The sequence below is a fragment of the Erpetoichthys calabaricus genome, chromosome 18 (genome assembly GCF_900747795.2).
Source record: "Erpetoichthys calabaricus chromosome 18, fErpCal1.3, whole genome shotgun sequence".
NCBI classification, from domain to species: Eukaryota; Metazoa; Chordata; class Cladistia; order Polypteriformes; family Polypteridae; genus Erpetoichthys; species Erpetoichthys calabaricus.
Window position 1 is genome coordinate 57,821,663 of NC_041411.2, and position 19,201 is coordinate 57,840,863.

General features: G+C 39.0%; 1 protein-coding gene across 1 annotated transcript in view; it reads left to right on the forward strand.

Moving 5' to 3' along the window:
- isy1 (ISY1 splicing factor homolog) overlaps positions 1–16,826 on the forward strand; it is a 75,812-nt gene extending 58,986 nt beyond the window's left edge. The window contains exons 8-11 of the mRNA XM_028824780.2: positions 465–587; positions 15,362–15,480; positions 15,583–15,669; positions 16,001–16,826. Of these exons, the coding sequence (XP_028680613.1) occupies positions 465–587; positions 15,362–15,480; positions 15,583–15,669; positions 16,001–16,108 (437 nt within the window). The 3' untranslated portion in view covers positions 16,109–16,826. The remainder of the gene's footprint in view (positions 1–464; positions 588–15,361; positions 15,481–15,582; positions 15,670–16,000) is intronic.
- Positions 16,827–19,201: the final 2,375 nt, after the last annotated feature.

Sequence of the window (19,201 nt, forward strand, 5' to 3'; positions counted from 1 at the left end):
TAACAAAATACAGCTAAGCTAATATATATTTTGTATTGTCTTACTCCTATGATGCACAGTGTTAAAGAGTTTGTTTTGATGGGGATTTTTTTACATTTATTATGTTCATTTTTATGTTGCATCTTAGAGAAAATATTTTCATGTATTCTGTCCTTTTAATGTTCACTATGATTAAACCCTTCTTGTAAATCAACGTTTCCCACATAACAATTCTTTGAATTAAATGCCCAGTCTACAAAAGAAAGGGAAAAACAAGCTTGCGCCTAAATAAAGTACATTTGATTGAATGTGATCAAAACTAAGCTTGTAATTTATATTTTAGGTCTGTTATTCAAAAGTATTTTAAAGTTGTTCTTTAGACTTTTCTGACAGTCTAAAGAATAGAATGAATTCACAATAGTGTAAAGTATAATGTGTTGCCTCATTAATTTCTTACCACTGTTTCTTCTGACTTGTGTAATTAGCGGTTCCCCCACCAAGGAAGACTCGTGCAGAGCTTATGAAGGACATTGATGCAGAGTACTATGGTTACAGGGATGAAGATGACGGTGTTTTGGTGCCCCTTGAGCAGGATTGTGAGAAGCTAGGTAAGTCAAAAGTGTTAAGAGTTTTTGTACTAGGAATTAATGAAATAATTACTTGAGGCAGAACCTTTAATAGCATGCACATGATGATGGGTAGACAAAAATAGAGGGAGAAAAGAAAGAAGGAAGGAAATAAATTGGGAAGTAGCAATATAATATTGCTTAAAAAACTTGTGTTAGTACTTGATAATGGTTAACATTCTCACAAGAATCTGCTTTCTTATTGAAGAAATTCTGACATTGTTCTCTCATGGTATATTGTAATGTCAGCAAGGAGAGAGACACACATGATATGCCTGTTGATTGCCGAGTGTTCCGTAGAATACGAAGGTAACCCTAATAAGTAGCATACTGCAAAACATTAAAAGCTTTTCTCATTATGTCTCCTAATATGATCACAAGTGTTGTTTCAAATAAATTTCAGCTGCCTACCCTGTGCTTGGGCACATGGTTTTCCGTCAGACAGAAATTTGTTAAGCTTACATAAAGTAAATGTAATTATACATTTAGAAATGGGAGGTTTCACCATTATTTACTATAGGAGTATTCCTCAGTTTAAATTTTACATTGAAGCAGCATTATATTGCAGTGTAGCCTAATTGCTAAAGAACTAAACTCTGTATTCCAATGTTTTGAGTAAAATTTATATTCTAGCTTTCTCAATTTTCCTCGACAAACTTGCAGCCTTATATACTACTACTAAACATAAGATCATTGGGATACTATTTATAGTAAAGTGTTTGTTATTTAAATGACTTGTTAGCAAGAATAAAGTTCATTCTATATAGTTATTAATGTTGCAGGCTGGTTTAACTAAAGGTTAGGGAGACTAGTATTACAGCTATGCATACTCCACTTTAAATAAAAAAAAAATAAATTGGACATCAACTTTTGCAAGAATCCTTTTTAAATGGGTTTAGAACACAAACAGATAGTGTATATATTTTTCAGTACATCAATCTATTTTATTTTATACTTCTTTAATAGGGTTTCTTCTTTATTAGCCATAATTACTTAATGGTCAGATATTGTTGAATAGATCAGTCTTTTATTGTCTCATACACTTACAGAACATAGTGAAATTCTTGTGCTACAGCTGTTCGTGGAGAGCAGGGAAGTACATACAGGCACAAATTCAATAAGATAATAAGAGGATGATGTATAAATACAGTAAATAAAAAAAATTAGATGACAGTACACATATATAGTACAGTTATAAATAAACCACCAGGTTGTTACAGTAGGACATACAAGGGCAGATTACAAAGAGTTCATTGACCTTATGGGCTGGAGGAAAAAGGCTATCCCCGAGATGGATAAAGTGAATGGTGAGACTTTCAGAAAGCAGAAGTGGATGAACTAGGTAGCTGTTATCAGAGATGATGGATTCAACTCTCCTCAAACATGTAATTTAGTACATGGTATGAAGCTGTGAAAGGACGGCCCAACTGTTTTTTTTTTTTTTTGTTTTTTATAATAAAAAAAGCTATACGGACAATCTGAAATAGTTTGCGATCCTGGAATGTCTGTTTACACACCATGATGTGTTTGGTCAGGGTACTTTCAATGGTGCAGCTGTAGAAGTTCATCAGTGTTTTGTTTCTAGCCCCACAGCTCTCAAGCATCCTAAGTACAAAAAGGCTCCACAAAGGCTTTTTTTAGGAAGCAGGAGGTGTTGACAAACCACAAAAGGAAATCAGTGATTTGGACACCCAGAAAAATTAAGCTTCTAACTGTCTGGACAGGGGATCTATTGGTGTGGAGTAGAGCATGAACGTCTTTGATGTCCTTTGTTTTTTGACATTCAGGGAGAGGTGGTTATTGTTATGGCACCATACAATCCATTCTTTTATCTCTCTGCCATGAGCATCCTCATCATTGTCACAGATGAGGCCAATCACAGTATTGTTGTCCACAAACTTGATGATACTGTTGCCCTCATACTTTGATACACTGTCATAGGGGAATAGACAGTATAGCAGTGGACTGTGGCAGCAGCCTTGTAGCATGCCAGCATTGGTAAGTAGCATGGCAAATTTCTTGTCAGTCCTCAATGACTGGTATTTGTCAGGATATCAAACATACAACCACAAGTGGAGCTGCTCAGACCAATATCTCTGAGCTCCAGACTAGAGGGTACAGTAGTGTTGAAGGCAAAGTTATAGTCATTGAACAGCATCCTGACAAAGGTATTTTTTCCTTACAGAAGTCCCGAAGTCATCTGCAGGGTGAGAGAAATGGCATCATCTACAGATCTGTTATGCTAGTATGCAAACTGTAGATGATCCAGGATAGCAGGGATGTCGTGGTTAGTGTGTATCATGACAAGTTTCTCCATATGCTTCATCTTGAGGATAGTGAGATGGGCTGATAGTCATTCAGGCAAAAAACAGCAATTAGTATTACTTTGTCACAGGTACAATTGTGGTTTTCTTGAAACACTGTGAGATTGTACACAAAGACAGAGCCACTTCCATGTACACCCATGACAGCTGGATGGTGCATGCCTTTAGCACATGGGATGGAATGCTGTCTGGGCTGACAGCTTTTCAGGGCTTAGCCCATTTAAATATTTTACAAATATCTGCCTCTGTAGCTGCACTTGCTCGGAGCACTGAAAACATTGCATCACTTGTCATATGTGTGCCATGAGGCTCAAAATGAGTAGTCATTTAGCTTAGGATGAGGCAATGGTGTTCGTGGGCACAGCTGGCAAGGTTTTGTAGTCCGTGATCACCTGCAGACCTTGCCAAATCAATGCAGGTTGCTGCCACCAAAATCAAAGTTTTTATGTTAGTCAGTTTCAAAATACTTTGTTTTTCTGTGTGTTTAAACAAATGTATTATTTATTCTGTATTAATGAGGGCACAGTAGACATGAGAGTGTTATAGAAGATGTCCTTCAATCTCTTTAAATAATTTTTGGACAATTTTATATTCTCAGTATTCACCAAATAAGTAGCAGGCAGGGGGCATGCATTTCTATAGCTGTGCAGGGCACCTACATGATGTAGTTGTAGTTCTAATGTCTTCATTGCATTTTGATAACCTGTTGCATATTCAGCCTTTGTTCATCATTTTGGCACTAGCGTATCCAGCCACTCCTTAAAATTCACCATTTGGGATACATGGCCTCTATGTTAGACGTGCTGCTCAGTAAAATTTTTGCCTTCCCGTCCAGCATGGACACATGTCAGGTCAGGTTGGGGAGCATGCACTGGTACAGTGCGTTTCCGCACCCACCACACAGGATGGGGTCCCAATTGATAAACCCCCCAGGAAGATGTGCGGTCCAGTCCCACTCTCTGGAAATGATCATCTATCTACCACAGCCAGGTGTTATGTGGGTAAACCTTTGGCCTGGTCTAGCCACTCAGGTCCTCATTAATGATGTTCCTGCAAGCCAGATCACCCTCGGCGATTCATACCACATTGCCTTAGTGCCGTAACAGACACTCCCTCACAATACAGGTAATGTGCCTCATTCAGGACTCCATGAGTAACCACTTATTCGACACAAAGTCAAACCAGTGGTACCCAAGGATCCTCCAAAGAGGCATGGTACAAAAGGAGTCCAGTTTTCATCTCGGGTCACTGGATAGCATCCGTGTCTTGCAGCCATATAGGAAAACCGGAAGCACCAGGGCTTTAAACACTAGGACCTTTGTCCTTTTACAAAGATATTGGGAGCACCACACACCCCATTCCAGCAACTCCTGAACCTCCCATGCTCTCCCAATCCGTCTACCGACTCCAAGGGAAGAGTCACCAGAGACATGAATGACACTGCCGAGGTAAGTAAATCTCTGAACGCAGTCAACACTCTCTCCGCAAATGGACACACTGCTGATGGCTGCTGTGCCCAAGAGGTTATTAAAAGCCTGGACACATCAAATATAAACCTGCCTTGAAGAGAATGCAGTTCATGAATCTCCACAGAGGAATCTTCACCTGTTACTGACACTTCTGTTAATCACATATCTGCACAATTACAAAAAATTGCCTTTTGAATCTGCTACAATACAAGTTTAAAGTTTCAATTATTTAATTTGCCATTGGCCAACCAAGTAGAAATAATAATAGCCAAAGACTATTTTTGGTTTTAGTTGCAACCATTTTAGTCACAGTCTGGAACTCTGAAATACAATATGTTATACCACGAGGTTGAGGGATTTAAGAGTAGAGCTACAAAAGAAGGCGACAAAAGATTTCTGAAACATTGAAGGTTTCCTAGAGCACAGTGGCTTCCATGATTCTTAAATGGGATAAGTTTAGAACAACCATGACTCTTCATGGAGCTGGCTGCTTGGCCAGACTAAACAGCCTTGAAAGAAGAGTCATGGGAAGAGAAGTGACCAAGAATATAACCGTCACCCTGGCTAAGTTCCAGAGAACCTGCATGGAGATGGGAAGAAACTTCCAGGAGGAAACCGCCACTTCAATACTTCACTAATCTGGGCTTCATTTCAGAGTTGTGAGATGACACACAAAAGTCGCTTGGAGTTTGCAAAGACACATAATGGACTCTCAGACTATTAGTAAAGGTATTCTCTAGTCTGATGAAACCAAGGCAGGACTGTTTGGCCTCAATTCTAAGTATTACATCTGGAGCAAACCAAGCACTGCTCATGACCTGCACAATACCATTCCAACATTGGATTATGGTGGTGGGAGCATCATGCTGTGGGGTTGTTTTTCAGCAGCAGGGACTGAAAGACTAGGCAGGGTTGAGAGAAAGCTGAATGGAGCAAAGTACAGAGAAGTCCTTAATGCAAATCTGATCCAGAGCCCTCTGGACCTCAGATTGGGAAGAAGGTTCGTCATCTATGTGTATGTGTGTATATATAAAAAATATACTAGCTGTGTAAGCCCGGGCACCTACAAACTATTGAAATCGTCAGGAAAATAAATTGAAATGCAGTGTCGGCGCCTTCATTTTACGAATGTGCTCACCCCTCCCATCCCCAATCCCCCACCCCCACACCACCTTGTCTATCAGTGGTTAAGCAAACTTCTCCTCGGAGGTTTAGTTTTGCCAATGTGTTTGCCTCGCTTGTGTATTAGTGGCTAAGCGAGTTTGTCTTTCTTGGGCAGTTTCACTTTGGCAACGGAGTCACTTTCTTTCAGGTTCATGCTGTAGCCTCATACTTCTTTCTTCTTCCGACTCGTTAACTTGGGACCACCTTGCCAGCTCTTCCGGGCTGGACAAACAAATGCACACACTTCCACATTTATTTATTTGGTATTTTTAATGTGAACTGTTATCCTATAACAATGTTTCCAAAGTTAAAACAAATAATTTTCTGTAGGTATTTAACTGAAGAAAAACTCATGTTAGTGTTTGCCTAAGTATTTAAACCTCTGTGCTTTGGAAGTTCTGGGTTTACACAAATAACCATAATTAAACATAATTAGGTACTACTAAGGAGTCCTTTATATCTCTCTGGATATAAAAAGCACCCTATGTAAAGACCATAGTCTTTGTTGGACAATCGCTGCAAAAATGAAGATAAAGGAGCATTCTACCGATTTGTGAAACAAAGTCATTGAAATGCAGGAGGCAGGAAATGGCCAAAAAGTATTGAATAGTTTCAATGTCCTGGTAAACACTTGGATCCTTCATCAGAAAGTGGAAGGTTCATAACAGCACCCAGACTCTTATTACAACAGTACATTACTCAAAACTAAACATCACAGCAAGATGTTGACTGGTAAGAGAGGCTACTAAAATCCAACCATCACTTTCAGAAATCTGCTGTGCTCTTTGGCTGAAACTGGAGTGAAAGTGCATGGGTCTGCAATTTCAAGAACTTTTCATAAAACAGGCATTTGAGGGAAGCAAGAAAGAAGCCGTTCCTTTAGAGAAGGTCCACATAAAAGCACGTATACCACTTGCTACAAAGCATGTGAAAGACCCAGTTAAGATGTGGGAGAAGGTTTTATGGTCAGATGAGAACAAAATAGAACTTTGGTCAAACTTCAAAGAGGTGTACAGTATGTGTGACATAAAACTAACACTGCCCATGCCTCAAGAAACACCATACCTACGGTGAAATATGGTGGTAACAGCATCATGCTGTGGGGATGTTTTTCATGTGCTGGGACTAGGAATCTTATCAGAGTTGAACGGACAATGGATGGATACAAATACCACACAATACTGCAGGAGAACTTGTTTCAGTCTGCTATGAACCTATGGCTCCGGGAGAAGATTAATCTTTCACCATGACAATGACCCTAAGCATAAGGCTAAAGCAACACTGGAATGGCTCAGAAACAGAAAGCTGAATGTTTTGGAGTGGCCAAGTCAAAGCCCTGATCTTAACCCTTTTGAGAACCTGGCGCACTAGTTGAAAACTGCTGTCCAGAGGCGCCATCCCACTAACCTAGAGGATTTCTATAAATTCTGGCAATAAGAATGGGGAAGAATCACCCCAGAACAATGTGCAAAACCCGTACTTCCTTTCCGCAGAAGAATTAAGGCTGTTATTGCAGTAAAAGGGTTCTCAACAAATTATTAATGTTTAGGACTTTAATACTTTTGCAAACACTAACTTTAGAATTTTTCTTCTTCACTTAAATATCTACAGAAAATGATTTATTTTAACTTAAAAACGAATTGTTATAACATTAAAAATACTGAATGGATAAATGTGTACAAATCTGGGGTGGAGTGGTGGCTCTGAGGCTAAGGATCTACGCTGGTATCCTGAAGGTTGCCGGTTCGAATCCCTGTCACTGCCAAAAGAGATCCTACTCTGCTGGGCCCTTGAGCAAGACCCTTAACCTGTAATTGCTCCAGGGGTGCTGTACAATGGCTGACCCTGCGCTCTGACCCCAAGGGGTATGCGAAAACTAACAAATTTCTAATACGAGAAATCATATAAGACGAAATAAAGAACAAAAAAAAAAAAAAATGTGTACAAATCTTGTCATGAAGAAAATTATGACTTTCAAGGGAATTGAATACTCTTGATTACCACTTTGTGAGTGTGTGAGTGAGTGTGTGAGAGAGAGAGAGAGAGATAGTAGGGTAGTCAAAGTTAACACATGCAGTTAATATGTAACAGTATAATGTAATATTTTTTAACACAACCCTTCCTATCTAAGCCAGTGATTTTCAAACTGAGACTTGCATCCTTGGAAAGGTTGCCTTTATTTATTTTTTAAATATCTGTTCCAGTTTTAAAAATTCTTTCAGTTGCCCTGTTTTTAAATAAACATATAGATAATGGGTTCTTTACCACAAACAGCTGTCAGGTGGTACATAAGGGATACAAAAAAGGTCAAAAGTGGCACATAAAAGGACTGTTGATTACATGGCAGCTGAACACAAATCTCTATGCTCAGCCGTGGTTTGTTTCCACTGATCCATCTGACGATGCTCCTGGTATGAGACTCCACTCCTGTCTTTCCAAATCTAAATCTTTTAAAGCTCACATGGGCTCAGAGAGAACAGTTCTCTCTAAATTCAACACCTCACGCCAAGAATGATGGATTTCTGCAAAAGTGAGACTCTCACATGAGTGCTCTCTTTCTCACCTCCAAATTCCCCATCATTAGCTTATGCACATGAACAAGCTTCTCTGTCTGTCTCTCTCCCTCACTCTCTCTGGTCTGGCCCACCAACGTTACAAGAATTTTTTGGTTTTGGTGAACTTATTTTTTTTAATAAAACTGACATATCTAACATTTCATTTAGTGTTCTTGATTAGCAGCGGAAAGCTAAGGTTTCAGACAGAGCTTCCAATGTTTGATAAGCTTCAACCAGCCTATTCCTGTGTTTGCTTTTAAAGGATGGAGTTTGCAGCAGAACTGTGCTTAAAGTTCTCAAAAGTGAAATCCAACCTTAACCATAATGACCCAATAAAACACAGACCCTTAACCTCCACAATTGACTTTAAGTAATTTCGCCCTTTTTTTTTTTTTTTTTAAAACACTGAGTTGTATGTAACTTATTTTTCTATTTCTTTTGACTTGGATGAATGTGAAACTATCCATCCATCCATCCATCCATTTATTTTCCAACCCGCTGAATCCGAACACAGGGTCACGGGGGTCTGCCGGAGCCAATCCCAGCCAACACGGGGCACAAGGCAGGAAACAATCCTGGGCAGGGTGTCAACCCACCGCAGGACACACACCCACACAGTAGGACCAATTTAGAATCGCCAATCCACCTAACCTGCATGTCTTTGGACTGTGGGAGGAAACCTACGCAGACACGGGGAGAACATGCAAACTCCACGCAGGGAGGACCCGGGAACCGAACCCGGGTCTCCTAACTGCGAGGCAGCAGCGCTACCACTGTGCCACCGTGCTGCCTGAATGTGAAACTATTTTTTTTATAAATTAAAAAAAATGCGTAACAAAAACCTAAAGAAATGTCATGCCTAGTATTGTTCAGTACTTAACAATATAAGACTAAAATAAAATGTGGATCTTTCAAAATCTGTCAATTCTTGGAGGTGGTGTGCCAAGAAAAAAGGCTGAAAACTCTGGACCTATAGATATCAAGTTTCATGTAATAACATGTATCAATAGTTTACTATAGTTAAACATTTTCTCTGATTAATAGAGCTACTGTTATACAAAATCATGCAGTAGGTCTAATGTCAGCAGCAACTGCAATCAGAGATCATTCTCCACTTCATTGCTTTGAGTTTATATTAGATGTGGCCTTGAACAGACTGGCAAAAAAATTTGGGGGGGGGGGGGGGGGTTCTTGACTTACTTTGGGATAGATAACACCATCCAACCTCTGCTCCTTACAGTCAAGCTGACAGAGATGGGAGTAGATTCATACCTGGTGGCATGGATCGTGGACCATCTTACAGACAGACCTCAGTATGTGTGTCTTGGGAACTGCAGGTCTGACATTGTGGTCAGCAATACAGGAGCGCCGCAGGGGACTGTACTTTCTGCGGTCCTGTTCAGCCTATATACAGTGGGTACGGAAAGTATTCAGACCCCCTTCAATTTTTCACTCTTTGTCATATTGCAGCCATTTGCTAAAATCATTTAAATTAATTTTTTCCCTCATTAATGTACACACAGCACCCCATATTGACAGACAAAAAAAAGAATTTTTGAAATTGTTGCAGATTTATTAAAAAAGAAAAACTGAAATATCACATGGTCCTAAGTATTCAGACCCTTTGCCCAGTATTTAGTAGAAGCACCCTTTTGAGCTAATACAGCCATGAGTCTTCTTGGGAAAGATGCAACAAGTTTTTCACACCTGGATTTGGGGATCCTCTGCCATTCCTCCTTGCAGATCCTCTCCAGTTCTGTCAGGTTGGATGGTAAACGTTGGTGGACAGCCATTATTAGGTCTCTCCAGAGATGCTCAATTGGGTTTAAGTCAGGGCTCTGGCTGGGCCATTCAAGAACAGTCACGGACTTGTTGTGAAGCCACTCCTTCGTTATTTTAGCTGTGTGCTTAGGGTCATTGTCTTGTTGGAAGGTAAACCTTCGGTCCAGTCTGAGGTCCTTAGCACTCTGGAGAAGGTTTTTGTCCAGGATATCCCTGTATTTGGCCGCATTCATCTTTCCCTCGATTGCAACCAGTCGTCCTGTCCCTGCAGCTGAAAAACACCTCCACAGCATGATGCTGCCACCGCCATGCTTCACTGTGGGGACTGTATTGGACAAGTGATGAGCAGTGCCTGGTTGTCTCCACACATACCGCTTAGAATTAAGGCCAAAAAGTTCTATCTTGGTCTCATCAGACCAGAGAATCTTATTTCTCACCATCTCAGAGTCCTTCAGGATGTCTTTTAGCAAACTCCATGCAGGCTGTCATGTGTCTTGCACTGAGGTATGTGTGGAGACAACCAGGCACTGCTCATCACTTGTCCAATACAGTCCCCACAGTGAAGCATGGCGGTGGGAGCATCATGCTGTGGGGGTGTTTTTCAGCTGCAGGGACAGGACGACTGGTTGCAATTGAGGGAAAGATGAATGCGGCCAAGTACAGGGATATCCTGGACAAAAACCTTCTCCAGAGTGCTAAGGACCTCAGACTGGGCCGAAGGTTTACCTTCCAACAAGACAATGACCCTAAGCACACAGCTAAAATAACGAAGGAGTGGCTTCACAACAACTCTGTGACTGTTCTTGAATGGCCCCGCCAGAGCCCTGACTTAAACCCAATTGAGCATCTCTGGAGAGACCTAAAAATGGCTGTCCACCAACGTTTACCATCCAACCTGACAGAACTGGAGAGGATCTGCAAGGAGGAATGGCAGAGGATCCCCAAATCCAGGTGTGAAAAACTTGTTGCCTCTTTCCCAATAAGACTCATGGCTGTATTAGCTCAAAAGGGTGCTTCTACTAAATACTGAGCAAAGGGTCTGAATACTTAGGACCATGTGATATTTCAGTTTTTCTTTTTTAATAAATCTGCAACAATTTCAAAAATTCTTTTTTTTGTCTGTCAATATGGGGTGCTGTGTGTACATTAATGAGGGAAAAAATTAATTTAAATGATTTTAGCAAATGGCTGCAATATGACAAAGAGTGAAAAATTGAAGGGGGTCTGAATACTTTCCATACCCACTGTACATCGGACTTCTAATTTAACTGAGTCCTGCCACGTGCAAAAGTTCGCTGACGACACAGCTATCGTGGGCTGCATTAGGAGTGGGCAGGAGGAGGAGTATAGGAACCTAATCAAGGACTTTGTTAAATGATGCGACTCAAACCACCTACAACTGAACACCAGCAAAACCAAGATGCTGATGGTGGATTTTAGGAGGACCAGGCCCCTCACGGATCCCGTGATCATTAGAGGTGACTGTGTGCAGAGGGTGCAGACCTATAAATACCTGGGAGTGCAGCTGGATGATAAATTGGACTGGACTGCCAATACTGATGCTCTGGGCAAGAGAGAACAGAGCTGACTATACTTCTTAGAAGGCTGGGGTCTTTCAATATCTGCAATAAGATGCTGCAGATGTTCTATCAGACGGTTTGTGGTGAGCGCCCTCTTCTATGCGGTGGTGTGCTGGGGAGGCAGCATAAAGAAGAGGAACGCCTCACGCCTGGACAAACTGGTGAGGAAGGCAGGCTGTATTGTAGGCACGGAGCTGGACAGTTTGACAGGAGCCTGCTCAGTGCCCGTCGCTCTGCCACGGATGTCAATCATGGAGAATCCACTGCATCAACTAAACAGTATCATCTCCAGACAGAGGAGCAGCTTCAGCGACAGACTACTGTCACTGTCCTGTTCCACTGACTGATTGAGGAGATCGTTCCTCCCCCACACTATGCGACTATTCAATTCCACTCGTTAAACATTAACATTATTTATTTCATACGTGAAAAAATGCTGTCCTAGTGATTTAATTAATATGTGATTTAAAATTCAGGTCACAGTTAACAGTTACCTCTAAATACTTTACTTCCTTCTTGACTTTTAATCCTAATGCATCAAGTTTATTTCTAATGACCTCATTATATCCATTATTGCCAATCACTAAAATTTCAATTTTCTCTTTATATAGTTTGGGAAAATTGCTACTAATCCATTCAGAAACACAAGTAACATTGTGTCAGTGAATCAACAGAGTTAAGGTAATCAGGTGCTATTGATAAGTACAGTTGTGTGTCATCAGCATAGCTGTGGTAGCTTGCATTATGCCCCGAGATAATCTGACCTAATGGAAGCATGTAAATCGAAAAGAGCAGCGGACCCAGAATAGAGCCATATAGAATATCATGTGTCATCAAAGTATAATTACCACAACTAACAAAAAATTTTCTACCTGCCAGGTAGGATTCTAACCAATTTGAGACACTGCCAGAGAGGCCCACCCATTGACTAAGGTGATTTCTAAGAATATTGTTATCAGTGGTATCAAATGCGGCACTACGATTAATTGTAGAGAATAAGACTCTGGGATTACTAGCCTTCTTATTTATAATCTAGAGAAAAAGCAGCGCCTCTCAAGATGGACTGTTGTTGTTGTATTCTGTTATTTTAACCTTCAATATCTCCTAGTGGATAGTTAGTTTAGTTTTTCTCCATTTACGCTCAGCTCTCTGGCATGTTCTCTTTAAATCAGACACTCTTTGGGTCTTCCACGGTATAACAATGCTAGAAGATTTTTTTAACTGTCTTTTCAGGTGTGACTATGTCAGCAGCAGCTCTTACCTTATTATTAAAATTTTCCACCTTACTATTTACATTATCCTCGCTTTTGTAGTTAGCACTACAAATGGACAGGTTGCTTAGAATGTTTGTAAATGTTGAAGCTGCTGATGAATCAAAGAAGCGTTTTTTAACAATATGCTTCTCGTGAATATTTTCTATCATTATTTCAATATTAAATAGTAAAAGAAAATGGTCTGATAGACCAATATCAACAATCTTCTTCACATCAACTTTTAGTCCTTTAGTAATTACTAAGCCTAACGTATGACCTGCTTTATGTGTAGGCTGACTAACGTGCTATCTCAAATCAAGGGTCCAGGAGGTTCATGAATTTTAAATTTAAAGTCACCAACTATTAGGAACGTGTCATAGTTCGTAATTATAATTGATACCAAGTCTGAGAATTCCTCAAAGAAAGACGCATCGTATTTAGGAGGTCTATACACGGATAATAGTAGAAACTGAGAAACTTCATGAATAACAGCAAGATACTCAAAGAACTTGAATTTACCAAAACTGACATCTTTACACTTTAACCAGCTCGATTAAATGTTTGCTAAACCGCTGCCTTTCTTACCTTGGCGATCCGCATGAGCAAAGCTGTAATTTGGCGGTGCAGATTCAATTAAAACAGCCGCACCATCTGAGCTAAGCCATGTTTCACTTAATGCAATAAAATCAATTTTCCTATCACTAATAATATCGTTAATGGAAAACGTCTTGTTGGTTAATACTCTAACATTTAATAAAGCCATATTTAATGTTTCAGAAGAGCAAAGCTGAATTGTATGTGCGTTATGGATATTTGAGATAGAAATTAGGTTATTTTTATTAGCGCCACTCTGTGCATATTTTTTATTTAATTTGTAATCTGTTTTACATTTACAAACATTTGTGTAACAAAATGGGTTGGCTTTAAGAGTTCAGTTACTTCAAGTGTGGTACTATGATAGAATGCCTTTGCAAGAAGACAGTTCATGAAATTTCATCCCCGCTGGATATTCCACAGTCAACTGTAAATGGTATTATTGGAAAGTGGAAGCGTTTAGGAACAATAGCAACTCAGCCACGAAGTGAAAGAGTGTAAAGTCACAGAGCAGGATCAACAACTGCTAAGGTGCATGTGTAAAAATCGCTACCACTCTGCTGATTGCATAGAGTTCCAAACTTCCACTGGAATTAATGTTGGAGAATGAATGAATGACAAAAACTGTGTGGCAAAAACTTCATGAATTGTCCATTGGTCAAACAGCTGCATGCAAGCCTCACATCACTAAGTCTGATGTTGAGCTTTGGATGGAATGTTGTAAAGCACACTGCTGCTGAACTGTGGAGTAGTGGAAACATGTTCTATTGAGTGAGGAATGACGCTTCTTTGTTTGGCAATCAGACATGCAGTCTGGGTTTGGCAGATGCTGGGAGAATGTTACCTGCCTGGCTACTTAGTGCCAACTCTGAAGTTTGGTGGAGAAGGGATAATCTTGTAGGGCTGTTTTTCAAGGTTTGGGCTAGGCCCCTTTCTTCCAGTTAGCATACCAAAACATTTTGGACAACGCTATGCTTCCAACTTTGTGGAAACGGTTTGGGGAAAGCTGTCTTCTATTCCAGCTTGACTGTACACCAGTGCACAAAGCAAGGTCCATAAAGACATGGTTGGATGAGTATGGTGTGGAAAACCTTAACTGGCCGACACTGAGCCCTGACCTCAACCCCATTGAACACTTTTGGGATGAACTAGAACAGAGATTGCAAGCCAGGCCTTCTCATCCAACATTAGTGCCTGACCTCATAAATGTGCTACAGAATGAATGGTCAAAAATTCACACGGGAAGCCTTACAAGAACAGTGGAAGCTCTGTTATAGCTGCAAAGAGGGGACAAACTCTATATTAAAGTCTATGTATTTGAATCCAATATCATTAAAGTCCCTGTTGGTGTAATGGTCTGGTTTGCCAATACATTTGTCCATATAGTGTAGTTTCCTGTGAGTGAAGCAGTTTGACCAGAGATGCCTGGCTACAAAGTATACTCTCTTCAACCTGCATCTTTCTCTCAAGTTGCACAAGTCAGACTGTTCTTCGCTTTCAAAACAGTCCATTTTAAAAATGGCCTCTGAAGTTTTAAAGGAGGGACATGATGCTCAATCCAAATGATCAAAATTAATCAACCCCTGATGTACAGTTGTTTTTGAGTGATTCCTTAACAATTATGTCCAGATACCAAGTCATCTTCATGTATGTTACTATACCTGTGTTTTCCATGCATTGTTGTTTGCATGGGTATTATTTTAAACGTACACCATAAATTTAAAGTGTGAAAATGTGCATTTTAATAAAATGATCAGCAATTCAAATTTGTTAAGCATACTAACCATTACACTACTTTTGCAACCTACATGGCACTGTTTCTATGTCTCTAACATTATATTATTTTGTACAACTCAAAGCAATTTTGTCAAAAACCTGACATATAATGAGAGGTACCTAAAGTTTGAAAAACTAGGCTATGTATAAAGAACAAATAGTGCTCATATTTTTTATTGCTGAGGGCTTTGAGTAGTGAGAAAAGTGCTATATAAATGCAAAGAATTATTATTATTATTTATATAATTCCTGTCCTCAGCAATAGCCAAGGCAGTACAGAAGTGGAAAGCTGACAAGGAATTGCGCCTGGTTGGAGATGGTGGTCCTGAAAAAGATACAGAAGAAGATGAGCATATATACAGAGTGCAAGAGGATGAGGTGAGCCAGCAAGAGCATCTTGACTTGTGAATGCATGAGATGTGTGCTATTGGGATGTCTATTATATATGGGTGTTCTTTGTTAATGCATATTTATTTGCAGTCGGATGAGGAAGAAGGAGAGAAGATTGAAAGAGAGGACAACCCACAGACATTTATGGCTCATGTGCCTGTACCCTCACAGAAGGAGGTAACACCATAGGGTTCCTTTATGCACAAAAAATGTATATGTGGCTTCTTAAGATTAAGGGGTTTTTGAAATGTGTTTTGCAGTGGTTTGCATCTATCTTATCATTTTTGCCCTGAGATCTGGATGGTTATACTGACAGTTTACAGTCATTGAAGACAAGGAATGGAGTCGAAAAGGCTATTCTGCTAATGTGCTCTTTGGGACTTAAATCACACTTTTTTTTTAATGATTTAAAATGTAACGTGCTATTGAGCATCATAATAGCTTTTGTAGTACTTTGTCACAAATTGGTGATGTTATAACCTGATATATATTTTATATTTTTTCACAGATTGAGGAAGCCCTTCTAAGAAGGAAGAAAATGGAGCTTTTGCAAAAATATGCTAGTGAATCTCTAATGGCGCAAAGTGAGGAAGCTAAGGCCTTAATGGGCTTGTAGCATTGAGTGTTGATCTTTTGGGGTGGAGAACCCTGATACTGGCTATTAACTAATTGGTCGCACATTCTATTGGAACTTTACAAAACTGGTTTTGTCATGTTGTAGGACTGTTCACAAACTTGGGTTAGGGCAAATTTCTGTAAATACAGTTTTTTGTACTTTGTAAATTTTACTTTTTTGTATTACATTTTGTAAAAATGTATATATCCAGTCTGAAATGTTAACCTGAATTAAAGACTGATAAATTATTTTTTAAATACCAGGCTATTTCTGTTTAGAATTGAAAGTGCTCCCATCACTTTTTCTATCTTTGCAGGCTGAATGTCTTCTCTACTGGTTGACTAATGCCTACAGGCTATACTACTGCTGGCTGGAAGCAATACTTATCTATGCATTAGTGCTTACATCCATGGTTGGACATTTTGATGTTTTTTGAGTAGATACTGTTTAGAGAGTATAAAGTACCTAGTTTGATTTGTACTGTGATGCAGCATTAGTGCTATAAATTCCACTGAAACAGGGGTACATTCAGTACTTCTTACAATCCAATATGACTAAGCAGACCCAACATAATGCAGCATAAACCAGAAACTGGCACTTACAGTACTTTCATCTATCATACCAAAAATGTTAGCTGCATTCATTTGATCTTTTTCAGGGGATTGCACAAATTAAGTAAAACTTTAACACTAGGTTGCTGTAGCTCCTGTGTCATCTTTTCCAGGAATTTTTAGTTATAGCTTCCGTTGACATAATCTCAGCAAGTAGGGAGCAGTAGTGGCCCACTCCTGCTACCACTAGTCGTGTAGCATGACATCCCTAGGTAGTCTATCAGACTGATGCAATTGAATTCTGTAAATATGTATGCCTATGTAAAAGCTTTGCTTAGAACAATTTTCAGTAATGTGGAAAGTCACTCTACGTTTCCATAGCAGTTTGTTAGTTGAAACATATGGCATGAAGAACTGACACTTTGTTGCACATTTGTTTATTTGTATACTTAAAAGTCTTGATCTCAAGATAAACAAAAAAGATAAGATGCACCAGAATACATTGTATACATTGTTCCCATAGATGTTGCTAGACAAGAGAGAATACTGCTAAATCATATTTTATAGTAAAATTGCCAGGCAGAAGGGCTCACATAATATTTAAGAGTAGTTTTAAGTATGAAAGAAAAGTAGCAAAAAGGTGTTTGCATAGAGAAAAAGATCATGCTTCAATGATAACCAATATTTGGTTATGAGGGGTTAATAAAATGCTTTTTTGCTGTAGAATTTGTTACCAGTGTAATGATCAAAGTTGTGTTCTGATTATGTAGCTTTTCTACTTCTTAATGTGAGCTCTGAATTTATCCCCTTTACTGCTCCATTGCCACAGAAATTTTGCAGAAGTAACTATATGAAGTGGATCACAGCGTGTCTCGTCGTGACATCCTTTTTTTTTTTTTTTTTTTTCTCTTACTTACTGCTATAATTTTTTAAGAATCTTTCCCCACTGACGTTTCACTACAGAATATGCTGACTTTCTCCAGCTCAGGTGCTTTTAAACAAAGCAGACTAGATCAACCTGATCTTGCGTAATTGTAAAAATTACTGTAGCATAGTTTCAGTATATCATTTTAGGAAAGTACACATATTCAGACTTACAAGATTTTTATATTGCAGCAAATCATATCTTAAAAAGTGTTGCTTATAATCTGTAAACTTGAACCACAGTGTTGGCCTCCATGTTTCAGATTTTTTTTTGCCTTACATGCTGCTACCTAGCCTTTACATCTCATCTTATACAAATACCTGGAAACACCAAAGCTGTAATTTTGCAAAGTACAATTTAAGTTTATTAAAACTGGTATATAGCCTTCACTAGAAGATGGACTGGAAACAAATTTAGTAACTGATACCAGTGAGATTATAATCAAAGAAAAATTAATCTGTGTCAGATTACTATACAGATTACATAAGGAATAAAAATACAGGTACTCATGGTCTTCACTCTGTTTAGAACAGTAGTAGACATTTATTATCCACTGTGTGGCCTCTTCGCTATTATTGGAAAAAGTACCAGCTGAACCATTCTAAAGTCTGAGTGTTGTTAGCACATGATGATCAGCAAACAGTTACCTGGTGTATAGTACCAGGACTAGTGCTTTGGGTATGAGGTGATTGCCTTAGGTGTACTTTTTATGCAGTTTTTTCAACATTACAAAATAATAATACTTTAATGCTTCATGTTAACCTTAAGAATAATTTATTTTAAAAGTTTCAACTCCCGCATAACACAGTTCACCACACTGAGCATCCAAGAATCAAAAAGGCTATGAAGCCACATGTTGGTACATGGTATTGGCATTCATTTTCCTAATTTTTATATTTTACCATAGATACCAACTTGGGGGGGGGGGGGGGTGCAGTCATAGAGCAGAGATACACTAATGTCACAATGATAAAAATGACAACTTTTTTCTTTTGGCATGTATGTGATTTTTGAGTGTTCAAATTTCTTTTGCAAGTGATTAAAATCCGAAATGAGTGTCTTACCATTGTCTATCCAGAATATGCAGAATTAAGAAAAAGTCATCAGATGAACACCACCTAATAAACATAAATACCAGCTACATGTGGCCTGCTTTCTTCAAATTGTTTACCGTGCAAGACATCTGAAAATTGGTAAGCCTATGATGGCAAATGCTCAAGAGTGACCTGAGTGTAATCATCACTGCTGAAGACTCTCCGGGACAAAAATAGTTGTTTGAGGTGTGACATTGCAGAAAATGTGTAGCAATTTAGCTGTGTTGGTAGACTAATTTTTTTTGTTTTGCGTTTCACATTTTTTTCCCAAAAAATAAATTTTACATCACACAAGTAAGAAGTTCTCATTAAATGGCAACTTAAAATTAAGTAATTTTAAGGGTAGCCTTTCATCAGCCAGTATACCATGAAGTTTACAATGATAGAGCACAATCATGTAATAATTTTACTATACAGCCCCTTATAAACAATAACCATATAGATTATTTAACTAAACTAACAAGCCTAATATAATCACAAAATTGACATATAATCTGAGCATTTACCCATATGTCATGTTTAC